The sequence below is a fragment of the Eschscholzia californica genome, unplaced genomic scaffold (assembly GCF_041429995.1).
Source record: "Eschscholzia californica isolate CP2 unplaced genomic scaffold, dmEscCali1.0.p SCAF_6, whole genome shotgun sequence".
Classification (NCBI taxonomy): domain Eukaryota; kingdom Viridiplantae; phylum Streptophyta; class Magnoliopsida; order Ranunculales; family Papaveraceae; genus Eschscholzia; species Eschscholzia californica.
The window spans coordinates 6667410-6679718 of record NW_028238483.1 but is presented as its reverse complement, the minus strand read 5'-3'; the positions used below and the strand labels follow the sequence as shown (position 1 = coordinate 6679718).

Genomic DNA, 12309 nt, shown 5'->3' with positions numbered 1-12309 from the left:
GGAGCAAGACTAAATGCTGGGGACGACACACAAGAAAAGAGGGGATCTTAATTCCTAAAGAAAAATCCTAACTGCTGGAACCAGGAGGCGATTTTGGGGGGAGCTCTTCACGTGATTCTTGGGTGGTTTAGGAAAGGAGGGCGGTTTGAGAAAGGAGAAAACAACAACTGGGTTTTGATGGCTTCCTTTACTTTATTTCATATTAGCTTGTGTTAAGTTACATTGTTCAACTCATTTGTGATTCTTAGTATTTCAAATTATAAAATCATGTATGTTATGTTCAATATCATTTTGGATCTCAATACTTGTTTGACTATGAGTAACTAGTCAACTTGTTGAGGTATAAGGATGAAGCTTGATGTGTTATTGTATGTATTTATCTTAGTATGATTCTTGAATTCGATACGCTTCTCATGTTTGACGAAATGTCCAAAATAATTTCATGTGTATGTCTTACATGGATTGTAATTATATGTTAGGCATTATCTTCGATAGAGAGTCGATGAACTCGAACATGTCATCCTCTAACTAGGTATCATCACGAGACCATACTTTAGAGTCAGGAAAAGCTCGAATTCGAATTTAGACCAAAGTAAGCATACACTTGACCACTTCAAGATGGATTCCCGAAACCCCCAACCCTTCTCACTCTTGAAAGGTCGTAGATTTGTTATCCTTGTTTGCATCTTAGATAGTTTAGTTCGTTATTTTTTTTGGTTATTTGTTCGTTTGCTTCCGTTAGTAATATTTTCATATAAAACTCCCGGTACTTGTTTTGTTTTAGCTTTTAGTCCGTTTTATCCTTTCTTGTTCATATCTTAGTTACACTTGCCGTCTCTGTGACCCAGGTTTTGCCGACTGCTACTTGAGACCTCTACTTGGGTTCACACCTTTTTGGGCGCATCAGTCACCCACTTTTTATATGATAAATAATAAGAATACTTTTTCTTATTTTCACCATTTCCTCCCATAGTACTCCATCACGCTATGTTTTATTTATTTCCACTTTCCATTATGACACTTTCAATTTATATCTCTCGATTTGTATTGAGTTTTCTTAATTGTCTCAATAACAATACAATGTTCGTAGTTGAAACCTATATCTTCCCCTTTAAAACTATAATGTTCATAGTATTTAAAATCGATATGTTCCTGAAAAGTATGCACATCCAACCATTTTCCTTCAAATTGTTCTCTTTCAACTATTCGCTATATTTTTTCCCTTCTATCTTCAATCACTTTGCATCTCCGTAACGTATCGTCTTTTTTCACTTTTTTTTTTGGTGAATTGCAAACCTAAGTGAAATTTGCAAAGATCGAAGGTTATGGTTTCTCTCAAGATTATGATAATCATATTACGCGTTCGAATTTGGACTTTTCCCAGGCCGGAGGCACGGGTTGTGCTTAGTAAATATACAAGGGAGGTTGAAATATATCAAAGCATATCTAACATATTTAGAGAGTATGATGATATTGATAAATGTATTAGTATTACTTTTGATATTGCTACCGCTAATACAAGTACAATGTCTTGATTTCAACGGCATGTTGATGAATTTTACAGTAATAAAATAACCCATGTTAGATACACATGTCATATCATTAGTTTAGTTGTTCAAGATGGTATAAAACAATTGCAAAAAAGGATGAAGTGATGGTGGTGGGAGGAGGGAAGAAAGGAGAAAAAAATGTTTGTTTTTAAATGATGGTCTCCGACCGACTCCGACGATCGGAAAGAAAAAAGTTACAAAGGATAGGGAGGGAAAGAGTGGTAAAGAGAGGCAGATAACTCGGCAGTTAATATTGCCTGACGGAAAAGATCAAAAGGGGGCCAAATTGGAAGCTAGTCATGTTTAAGGGCCAATTGTGGTGTGTTGGCCATCTTTAGGGTGCAAAAATTGAATTGTCCCTTTATTCTTTTCAGTCTTCTGCTATTTTTCCGTTGTTAGGCCTGAAAAACCCTAACCTCCCCATCCCCCAACCTCCACTCACGAAGGTTTTGATTTTCAAAGGTAACACTCGATTCTCACATTTTGTAATTCTTGAACATTTACCTCCTCTAGTTGCGCGTTATTTTTCATTAATCTTTGTGTCGTAAACCCTAGTTTTTCGTGTTTCTCATATTGTTTCTTTAGGGTTCTAGTTTTTCGTTTCTGATGAAATCAGCTTAGCACAATCTTTATAAAAGAAGGTGGTGGCATATGCATTCACTAGATCTTTACCAGTTTGGATCTCTTAAAGTTTGCTACTTTAGTCTTAACCTACAATATCAAGCCCATCATAGAAAAGTATGACCTCAATGATAAGGTGGAGAAATAGACTACATCTTTTATATGCTTCTTGTTGATATGATTTGTTTCATTCGAGTTTAATTACCTGTGTTTCTAAAACATTTGTTGGTCCAATGTATTCCGATGGTCACTCGTTCTCTTATTTGAAGAAATTTCGAATTTTTTGAAGTTACTTATTTCTTCTGACATTTTAACCGTGTTTTTGCGTTTCAGAGATTTGTTGGGCTCTTTTGAGGTAAAGTACTATTATCATGGCTTTCAACTTGACACCTTCTAAGAGACCGTATGATCGAGGCGGGTTAGAGACAAATGGAAAAGGAAAATGGCAAAAGTCAGCAGTTTCTTATCCACAACTTCAACCATTGAAAATTTCCCCGGGGAGTACTGTTTTTCGTATTCTGTGTCCCATTTCAAAGTCGGGTAGTGTTATTGGAAAAGGTGGTACCATCGTTTCACAGATACGCGAAGATACTGGTGCAAAGGTTAGAGTTGAAGAACCTATTCCTGGGGATGATGAAAGGGTTATTTTGATTGTCGGTCCTGACGTTAAAGAGGTTGAATCGAGCAATGAGAAACACAAAGAAGATGAAGAAAAGAATGGTGCCGATGAGAAGGATGATGAAAAGGAAAATAATGAGAGAAATGAAGGCAAGAATGAGATGGAAGTTGAGGATGGTAAGGAAGACAATCAAGAGATGGAAGTCAAGGAAGAGATAGAGGTTAAGGAAGAGATAATAGTCAAGGAAGAGATAGAAGTCAAGGAAGAGATAGAAGTCAAGGAAGAGAGCAATGAAGAGATAGAAGTCAAGAACGAGAGCAATGAAGAGATAGAAGTCAAGGGAGAGAGCAATGAAGAGATAGAAGTCAAGGAAGAGAGCATTGAAGAGATAGAAGTTGAGGGAGGGAGCAAGGAGGAGATGGATAGCAAGGAAAAGATGGAAGGCAAGGAAGAGTTGGATGGAAAGGAAGAGATTGAAGGCAAGCAAGAGAAGGATGGTAAGGAAGAGAAGAATGGTGAGGAAGGCAAGGTTGATGAGACAGAGAAGAATGAGAAGGAAGCTAACATTAATGAAATAGAGAAGGATGATAAGGAAGATGTGGTTGGTGAGAAAGAGATTGACGATAATAAAGATATGGGTGATGATGGAGATCAGAAAGCTCAGAAATCTGTCACTGTAGAAGGTTCACTAATTGAAAGAGGTTCTTTAGCTGCTCAAAAGGCCCTTTTACTTGTTTTTGAAAGAATGATTCAAGGAGAACCTGAGAACGATGAAGGGGATGAAGAAAGTAAGACATCTTCAGTCGTTGTTAGGTTACTAGTGCTCTCCAGCCAAGTTGGTTGCCTCCTGGGGAAAGGTGGAAGTGTTATAAAGCAAATGGCAGCAGATAGTGGTTCACAGATCAGAGTTCTTCCAAGAGACAAACTTCCATTATGTGCTTCACAACTTGATGAACTTGTTCAGGTAGCTAACTGCGTACTAGAGTTATATTTGTGTTTGCCCCTTATATATGGGATTGCTTTCCTTACTCACAATAGTTGGCATGCACTTCCACGTCGTAAGTTGTATCTTTCTATGTTCTATTTGTTCAGTGGCAGAATTTGAATTTTACAAGCGGCTTATATCATTTATATTTTGTACCACGTTAATATGTGCACTCATAAAATTTTTTGCTTGCTGTCTTGTACATGTTTCTGATCCCACTTTTGGTCCACTCTACTACAGCTCACTGGAGGAATAGATTCAGTAAGAAAGGCTCTACAATCTGTTTCTCAGCAGCTTCTGGAGAACCTTCCTCGTGACCGTGATAATTTTCCTGCAAATAAACAAACTGGACCTTCATCTAACTTTTCTGGCCCTCTTCCGAAGTCTGATATCCATCCACCACCAAGCTTTAATTCGTTTGGTTCAAGAGCACATGACCGTGCTGATTATCCATTATCTGGTCCACCTCCTGTTACTAAGTATCGTGAACATGCTATCCCGAACCAAATGGCACCTTTGAATGAAATGACCTTCCGCCTGTTGTGTTACAATGAGAAAGTTGGGGGTGTAATAGGAAGAGGTGGGACCATAGTGAAGGCGCTTCAACATGAAACTGGCTGCGAAATAAAAATCTTGGAACGTTTTCCTGATTCGGATGATCGTATTATAATTATATCTGGCCCAGCGGTAATGCCTTCACTTTAAGGTTTCTATATATTGTTCTATCTATTTCTTTTTGTTATTTTCTAAATCTGAACATTTTGCGGAAATGCAGCATCCAGATGATAGGGTTTCTGCTGCCCAGGATGCAGTTCTTCGTGTGCAAAACAGGATAGTCAAGGGAACTCCTGATCACGGTGAAAAAGTCGTAGCTAGGATACTTGTTTACTCCAGTCAGATTGGTTGCATACTTGGGAAGGGTGGCTCCATTATTGCTGAAATGAGGAAGTTCACCGGGGCTCATATTCGAATAGTACCAAGGGACCAAGTTTCGAGGTGTGCTTCAGAAAATGACGAAGTAATTCAGGTAAGTTTGGATGTGAATATAGTTCAATGATTTTGTTTAGTTGTTTTCTTAACTTTCTTTTGTCCCAAAATGATTATAATGTTTTCTCGATCTATTCGTGTGGTACTAGACTGCTAATAACTTACTATTGAGTCATTCGGACAGATGTCAGGGGAATTTGAGTCAGTGCAGGAAGCTCTCCTGCAAATAACTGGTAGGCTCCAGGAGCATTTCTTTCGTGATGCATATCCTTCTACCAACCACCCAGGTGGTCCTGGTTTCCCAGAACAAGTAGCTCCGTATCCTTCATTCATGGGAAGGAGGCAAAGCTCTCCTCCTGGCATGTATGCCAATTTTGGTCCACCGTTTCATAACGCTGTTGGTGGGATGCCACACCGCGACCCTATGCATCCCCATGATGATCGATTTGGGCATAATATTCACAGACCGGGTTTACCTCATCACAGTTCTGGAAGAATGCCATCTTCAGCACCGTGGGAACATCAGGTAGCTGTTTATATTCTTACAGCTTGTGCCCTTCACAATTTTTTTTTTTGAAACTTTGAATTAATATTAAAAAAAATGGGAATAAAATACAGGAATTAAACACAAAATACAAAAAACAGTAAAAGGGAGGCTGAAAACTAGGTCGGCCTAAAGATACATCATGATCGCCCTTTACAAGTTAATGCATTGTTCAAGCGAAATATGCTCGTATTGGTGTCCAATAATCTGAGCCTATTAATGCACATAAATTATGTCATATTGTTGATTATCTTTTCGCTATTTTTAGGAGAAATTAGTCCATTAGAAAACTTAATAAAAATAATTTGTGATTCTTTTTGTGGGTGTTCTCCAAACAATTCCCATAAAGCTATTCCTTAAACATAAACCTGTGTTCTATGCTATGTTGAAAAAGTCGGGACTAGTCCCCTGCTAGTCCCCGACTACTCCTCAGTCCCCACTTTGCCGACTCGCCTAGGGTTGAAAACCCTAGTCGGGCCTAATTTCGCCTAAAGCCCCGACTCGGCCCGACTAGGGTCGAGTTGACTAGTCCGACTAGTCGGGACTTATAAGGAACAGCATGTATTTTTCTATTTTCCAACGAGAAGACTGCTCTAGGGTTTGAAGCTTTGCCTTCTTCACTCATCTTCTCATCTCCAAACATCAACCAAACAAGATTCAAGTAGATTTTGAAGCTATCCTCTTCTTCAAACAAGATTTCAAGCTAGTTTCTCTCTTTATTTTCTTCATTTTCTTTTAACTACTCTTTCGCTCTCTAGAGACCATATGTTTTTTTTTTTTACTGATTTCTTAGTCTTTTAAAGTTGAAAGCATGTTTATAGTTGGAATGTAGTAATTAGGGTTTGAATATATCCGTGATTGTTGAATGATTTCATAGCGTTTCATCTAGTATGATGTTAGAATACTTTGGTTGGTTTGAATTTGTCTCAAATGTTTATATTTATACCTATAATAATTACTTACGCAAAATAAATTATATATTTATATTATACGACTAGTCCCGTGTAAATACGACTATTAGCGACTAAGCCCAGTCCCGGGTCCGCCGACTAGTCCCCGTTGCCGACTTTTTCAACATAGGTTCTATGTTGGAAAAGTCGGCAAGGGGGACTAGTCGGCGGACTCAGGACTAAGCTTAGTCGCTACTAGTCGTATTTACACGGGACTAGTCGTACAATATAAATATATAGTCTATTTTGTATATATAATTATAGATAAGTATAAATATAAGTATTTGGGTTTTCATGAAGTATAAACACTAAAAATTTATCCCTAAGAAGAAGACATCTAATTATCAACACGTTCTACAACATTATTGAAGTATATAACATTAAAAAATAACATTTATTTGAGTTTTTAGAGACTAATAGTAGAATCTGGGTTCTAAAAAGAATTGAGAAGATAAAAAGAGAACTTGGAATCTTGTTTGGAGAGGAAGAAACTTCAAAATTACTTCAATCTAGTTAGAATGATGTGTGGAGGGGAGAGGAAGGGTGAAGAAGCCGAATGAGCAAATCCTAAACCACCTTTGTCGATTTGAGCAAAAGAAAAATAAGAGCCAGCTAAATAATCCCGCCTGGCCTGACTAGTCGACTCGGTCCTAGTCGGATAGAGTCGGGGATTTAGTCGGAATTCCACAGGACTAGGGTTTTGACCTCTAGTCGAGTCGGCAAGATGGGGACTGAGGAGTAGTCGGGGAGTACTTGGGGCTTAATCCTGACTTTTTCTTCATAGCCTGTGTTATTGGCAAAAAGTAGAAGGAGCCAAAAAAGATCATCAATCTGTCAAATATACAAGTACATATATCATTGTAGGTGCAGTTGAATGTAGCAATTAACCACTTCAATCTAACCATACAAAACATGATCTTTCTAAGACCATAAGGTTCCCGGTCAATACCAATATCAATAAGATAGAATTTGCATTGTGAGATTTAAATTGAAAATTGTGGGATTTTGATATCAGTTGCTTTTCATTCGGTTCAATTAATTCCTCTGTACACATTGTAGGGTTTTCGTGATGGTAGTCGGCCGTCGGGCATGTCAGATTATGCCGGAGGCCCCTCACAAAGAAGGATGACAGGATATAACAGGTATGTGAACATTCTTCTGTCATTTCCATTCTCGTTAGTTTTATAGATTTCAAAATTTATTGCTCGTGATATTTAAACGAACTTAAGTTTCTGTTCTGTTCAGTGGAAGTCAGCCGACCATCATTACGAGCACAACTGTGGAAGTTTCTGTTCCTAGAGCTGTCGTTCCTTCAATTTATGGAGAAAATGGAGGCTCTTTGAAAAAGATTCGCCAGGTTTTTTTTTCGCTAAACCGATACTGATCCATTCTTAAATGTTGATTTTTGCAACTAATCTTAGAAACCATTTTTAGATTTCTGGTGCAAAAATTACAATAACTGAACCCAGAGCTGGAGCAGCAGAGACTGCAGTTATAATATCTGGGACACCTGAGCAGACACATGCTGCACAGAGTCTTCTTCAAGCTTTTGTAATGAGTGGGACAAGTTCACCTTGATTCAACATATCAAACAGGTATTTACTAGTCACTTTTGGTATATATTTGGTTAGTAAGTACTTTATTACTGTTTCATGTTCTTGTACCTTCCAATGCTTAAAAAGTCGCATAAGATCCGAATCAATGCACACGCGTTGAGGGAAAATATATGTGTACTGCACCAACACTTAGGCCTCGGTTTTGTTGTTCTTTCCTCTTTTTCTTTACTCGTAGAGGTTGTCAAAAGGGTAGAGGTGACCGAATTACTGAAAGCATTCATATCCTTCAACTGTACTATTAAAAAAGTAAGTTGCTATGGTAAACAAACAAATTATAAAATACTATTAAGAGAATAAATTATCACTACTACAGTAAAATATCAGAAACTGAAGCTACGCCTCGGGGCACCACCACACATTGTCGAATAAAACCGAATCAAAGCGGAAAAATGCTTTTTTATACATTGGTCCAGTCTACGGACAGTATCTTCTATACTATGTCTTTTTAGAAAATAATGAAGGTGTAATATCATTGCTAGGTGAAACTTAAGTTAGAAGAGCATGTAATATCCTAAATTTAATTTTTTTGTTCTTCTTCCAGTCTTTCTTTTGAGCGTTGGATGTGTGGGATCTTTGCTTATCACTATGCTAGTTTTTTGCCAATGTTACGTATATGCCATGTCGTTAATTAGGTGTTGACAACTATTCCTACTATTTCGATAATGTCATTTATGAGACAGGAAGCAATAAATCTAATACTTGGTTATCAATCTTTGCTGTTTGATCCTTGAAACTTCAGCTGGAGATCAAGAAGCTTGGAGAATGAGAGAATTTGAATTTGCAGTTTTGGGACCATCACGAAACAGGGGGGAACTTTTGTAAGGGACAGGTTTCCATTAGTTTGGAGAGTGCATGTTTGTTTATGCATATCATGTTTTTTCACTTCCAAGTGAAGGGTTCCTTTTAGTGAGTTAACTGAGTTATACTTCTTTTGTTGATGAATGTGAACAATTTATGGGTCTCCTAAATTTTAGGGATACTAGAATGAGAAGTATTTAGTTTTTAGTTCTTACAACAGATATGGCTTATACACTTGCCTATATTGAGATATTCGTTTCCCTATAGGTACTAGTAGTAAAAGCATCAACTGAATGGATAAATTTACCATCATATAGACATGATATTGAGAGCAAAGTTGGGAGTAGGCAAGGAGTTCGATTACCAAAGTTGAGGAGTCTCAGCATTTGTCTTTGCGAAAATATTTTGGTACTTTGTCATTTTAGATACACTAAAAGTAACTTGGAATTGTGCTTTAGCTTTCAAAAGCCATGAAATTGAAGGTCTTCAGGTATACTGTTTTGATAATCAGATATTCTGGGGCTATATGTCAGATGTTGCCTGCACCATGCATTTTATCTTAGTACTTTGTAAGAATTGTAAAATCTTACCGGATGTTGGATTATGAAAAGTAGTTAATTGTGATTCTATTTGTTCAGTCTAGACTAATAGATACACATACGCCAATTTGGAGCTGGACATTGCTAATTTGCGAAGAATTTATTGACTGAGTCGAGTAAAAATAGTAATGGGACATGTATGAGTGGATTTGCCATACCCATACAATCATTTTGTCCCCGGCTATAATGCATAACACATAATCCTGAAAGTCACTGCGATGAATGCCTTCTGTTTAGAAGTATATTTGTAGAAATAAATGACGATATGAATGGTATCAGGTGTATGAAAACTAGGTTCTGCAACATAATCAAATCCATGATAAAACATATGTACATAAGCAACTTGCCGTAGTGAAACCCAAGTAGAAGTGGTAATCGAAATCTATATACTACAGCAAATAGTGGATAGGGAAGGGTTTGTATAAGAGAAAAAACTTGTCTCTTGAACACAATGACTTCTGCATGAAGCTGCAACTGTATAACAATCAAGTTTCTTCCCTTGAGTTTGTTGGGGGGGGGGGTGGTGGGCGGGGGCGGGGGCATACCACTTCTCGTCTCTGTCTGTAGCTTCACAGTGACACATCTATTGATCTCCTCAAAATCTCGATGTCAGCTTGGAGTTGTAAGTTCTAACTAATGATCATAAACTTAACTTGCTTTTTAGGTGTTCAATTTTTTTTGTCCTATTCACAGTTTTCTTTTACTGCCAGTTTGTGTTCAGTTCAGACCTCTCCCTTTACTATTCTAAATTATCATTGACTTGCTTTTATGCAATGGGTTTTTGCATGACAGATTGTCAGGACTTCTGATGTTTGATGGCCTCAGAGATTTAAGCTTCCAGGTTTGTTTTGCTTGAAAGATTAATCATTAAACTAAGTCTGATTACTAAAGAGCAGATGTCAATATAGATTTTTCTATTTCTCAGTGTGAAGTAGGCAATGAGCAAGTGTTATGGGCATGGGTTACTAAATCATTTTGGGCAAGCTATATGGTTGCACAAGTTAATTTTGAGGTCTTGCTAGTACAGTAGTCATGTATGTCAGTTTTGCTTTTGGACTTTGGCAAAATATAGATTGTTCCTAAGCTACGACTGGGAAATGTCACTAGGCAGTTGCACATCACATGGTAGTTAGTATACTTCTCCACCCATTTTTCACTTCTTAGGGTCCTAGAGACATCTTCCTTCTCTTTCATCTAGGCTCTTACACCATGGTTATTTATCTCTATCACTAGCAGTTGGGTTAGGGGAGGGAATGAGAAGAGTTGGAGTTGGGGAACTGAGGCATGGAAATCTACTTACAGGGAGAAACCACTTCATGTAACAAATAAAGAGGACTGTTAGACCTTTATAATATAGCGGACTTACATGGTTAACCGTACTCTAATGCATGATATCTTTTGTATGTTCTATCCTTAATGCTTATAAATACTTATATCAAGTGATGGGCCTTTTCTATTTTTTCTTCCTTTACCAGTTAGTTCATGTACTCGTTGCTACTACTTTTTATGCCCGTTCGCACTATCTACTTCTGTCCCTGAAATATGCAAGTGCATATGCTGGCAGCCTGGGATACACGTTAACGACAATGGGTCATATCATTAAAAAGTGAAGTACCTAATTTTCCTTTACTTAGGTATATCTATCCTCATGATAAGGCTCTTCGCATGTATTAAAAGGTCAGCCATTTTCCCTTAATATTTATAGCTGATCTTGTTTAGTCATATTTGAAGAAATAAAGGACATAAGAGAAACAATAGGTGAGGAAGGGAGCCAATGTGAACAACCTGTTTGGAAGTTCACATTAATTTCTGCACCAAGTAGTCTGCTGATGTTCATGTCTTGGATAGTCCAACGTTCAATAATTGATAAAAGTAATTATTGATCTGGACATGTATGGGAAAGTCGGAGGTAGAATTACTTGTTACTAAGTCAAATTACAGAACTTCAGGCGGAGTGGAATATGATCGCAAGAGATAATTTCAACTCTTAGAAGTTCCTAGGATTCCTTGAGAGAACTGACAGATAGAGTAATGGAGTCCATGAACATAATCTCAGGAGTTCTTTTAACAGACATGATAACGACAATGGATAACATTTTAGATATGATAGTGTAGTGCCTGAAGTTATTAGGGGTTAGTAGTACACTATTACAAATGCTATTTTAGTGTTGTATGTTTAATTTCCTGTTATAAGTAAGAAGCTCAGAAGGAGAAACATTTTGTATCGGATGCAAGAAGCAGGACTCAGTGGATGTATCTACTTAGGCAGCTCTGATCATGATTCCAGGATTTTATTGCTCAAGTGAGCAAAGAATCACGGGAACACGATAGCTTCAATGAAACCTAATGAGTAGTTTTGTAGAGACAAATCCGACCTGTTTAGTTTGTGAATGCCAGCAGGGAAGTCATGATGTTACTGCCGTTGTCTTGGATTGTGATCCTACTGGATGGGAATGATGACTAATCTTATGGAGAGATGTGTCCTTTCATATATTTGAAGTGGTATGAATTCGTCATCTCTAACTTCTCTCTGTATGTGTAGACAGCCATAGATAGTGAGGGTACATAGCGAGCTAGTACTCACCTGGATTGGAACAGGAACCAGTGGAAGAACCTTCAACAGCCATAGATTGTGATGTTACTGGCAGTTGAAAATTCCTTGGGTTGTGAATGCGCATGGTGACTAATCTTTTGGAGATGTATGGCCTTCCATATATTTGAAGTGGTCAATTAGTCATCTCTAACGTTCAGAGTGAATGTGTACTCGACCTTAGATTATGAGTGTTTACAGTGAGCAAGTTCTCATCTGGATCGGAACAGTGATACAGTGGAAGAGTCTCCAACGACTAAGTTTGTCTATGATGAGTTCCAGTAGCTTTCCTTTGGACTAACTGTTAAAAACAATGGGGATATCTGTTTGTTCATTGAGGCCTTGGTGCTTGGTATTTTTGTATATCAGGTCTCTTGGTCTTTATTCATTTTTTGGTGATGGGTGATTTTATGATTTATATTTTGAACTTATACGCATTATTTGTAGCAA

General features: G+C 37.7%; 1 protein-coding gene across 11 annotated transcripts; it reads left to right on the top strand.

Moving 5' to 3' along the window:
- The first annotated feature begins 1596 nt into the window (after positions 1 to 1596).
- Positions 1597 to 12309, top strand: LOC147531021 (RNA-binding KH domain-containing protein RCF3-like). 11 transcript variants are annotated; one of them, XR_015228434.1, is made up of 12 exons: positions 1657 to 2012; positions 2505 to 3754; positions 4016 to 4462; positions 4551 to 4802; positions 4947 to 5288; positions 7316 to 7398; positions 7502 to 7613; positions 7691 to 7851; positions 8612 to 8690; positions 10062 to 10110; positions 11816 to 12021; positions 12069 to 12309. XR_015228434.1 is itself a non-coding variant. In XM_086651140.1 (9 exons), the coding sequence occupies exons 2-8, from the start codon at positions 2543 to 2545 to the stop codon at positions 7832 to 7834; spliced, it is 2592 nt and encodes an 863-aa protein (XP_086507266.1). In that variant the 5' UTR covers positions 1597 to 2012; positions 2505 to 2542; the 3' UTR covers positions 7835 to 7851; positions 8612 to 8887. The 11 variants fall into 11 exon arrangements, 2 of the variants coding, with proteins under 2 accessions (XP_086507266.1, XP_086507267.1); XR_015228432.1 differs by having other exon boundaries at positions 11812 to 12021; XR_015228433.1 differs by lacking the exons at positions 11816 to 12021; positions 12069 to 12309 and adding exons at positions 10195 to 10394; positions 10506 to 10708.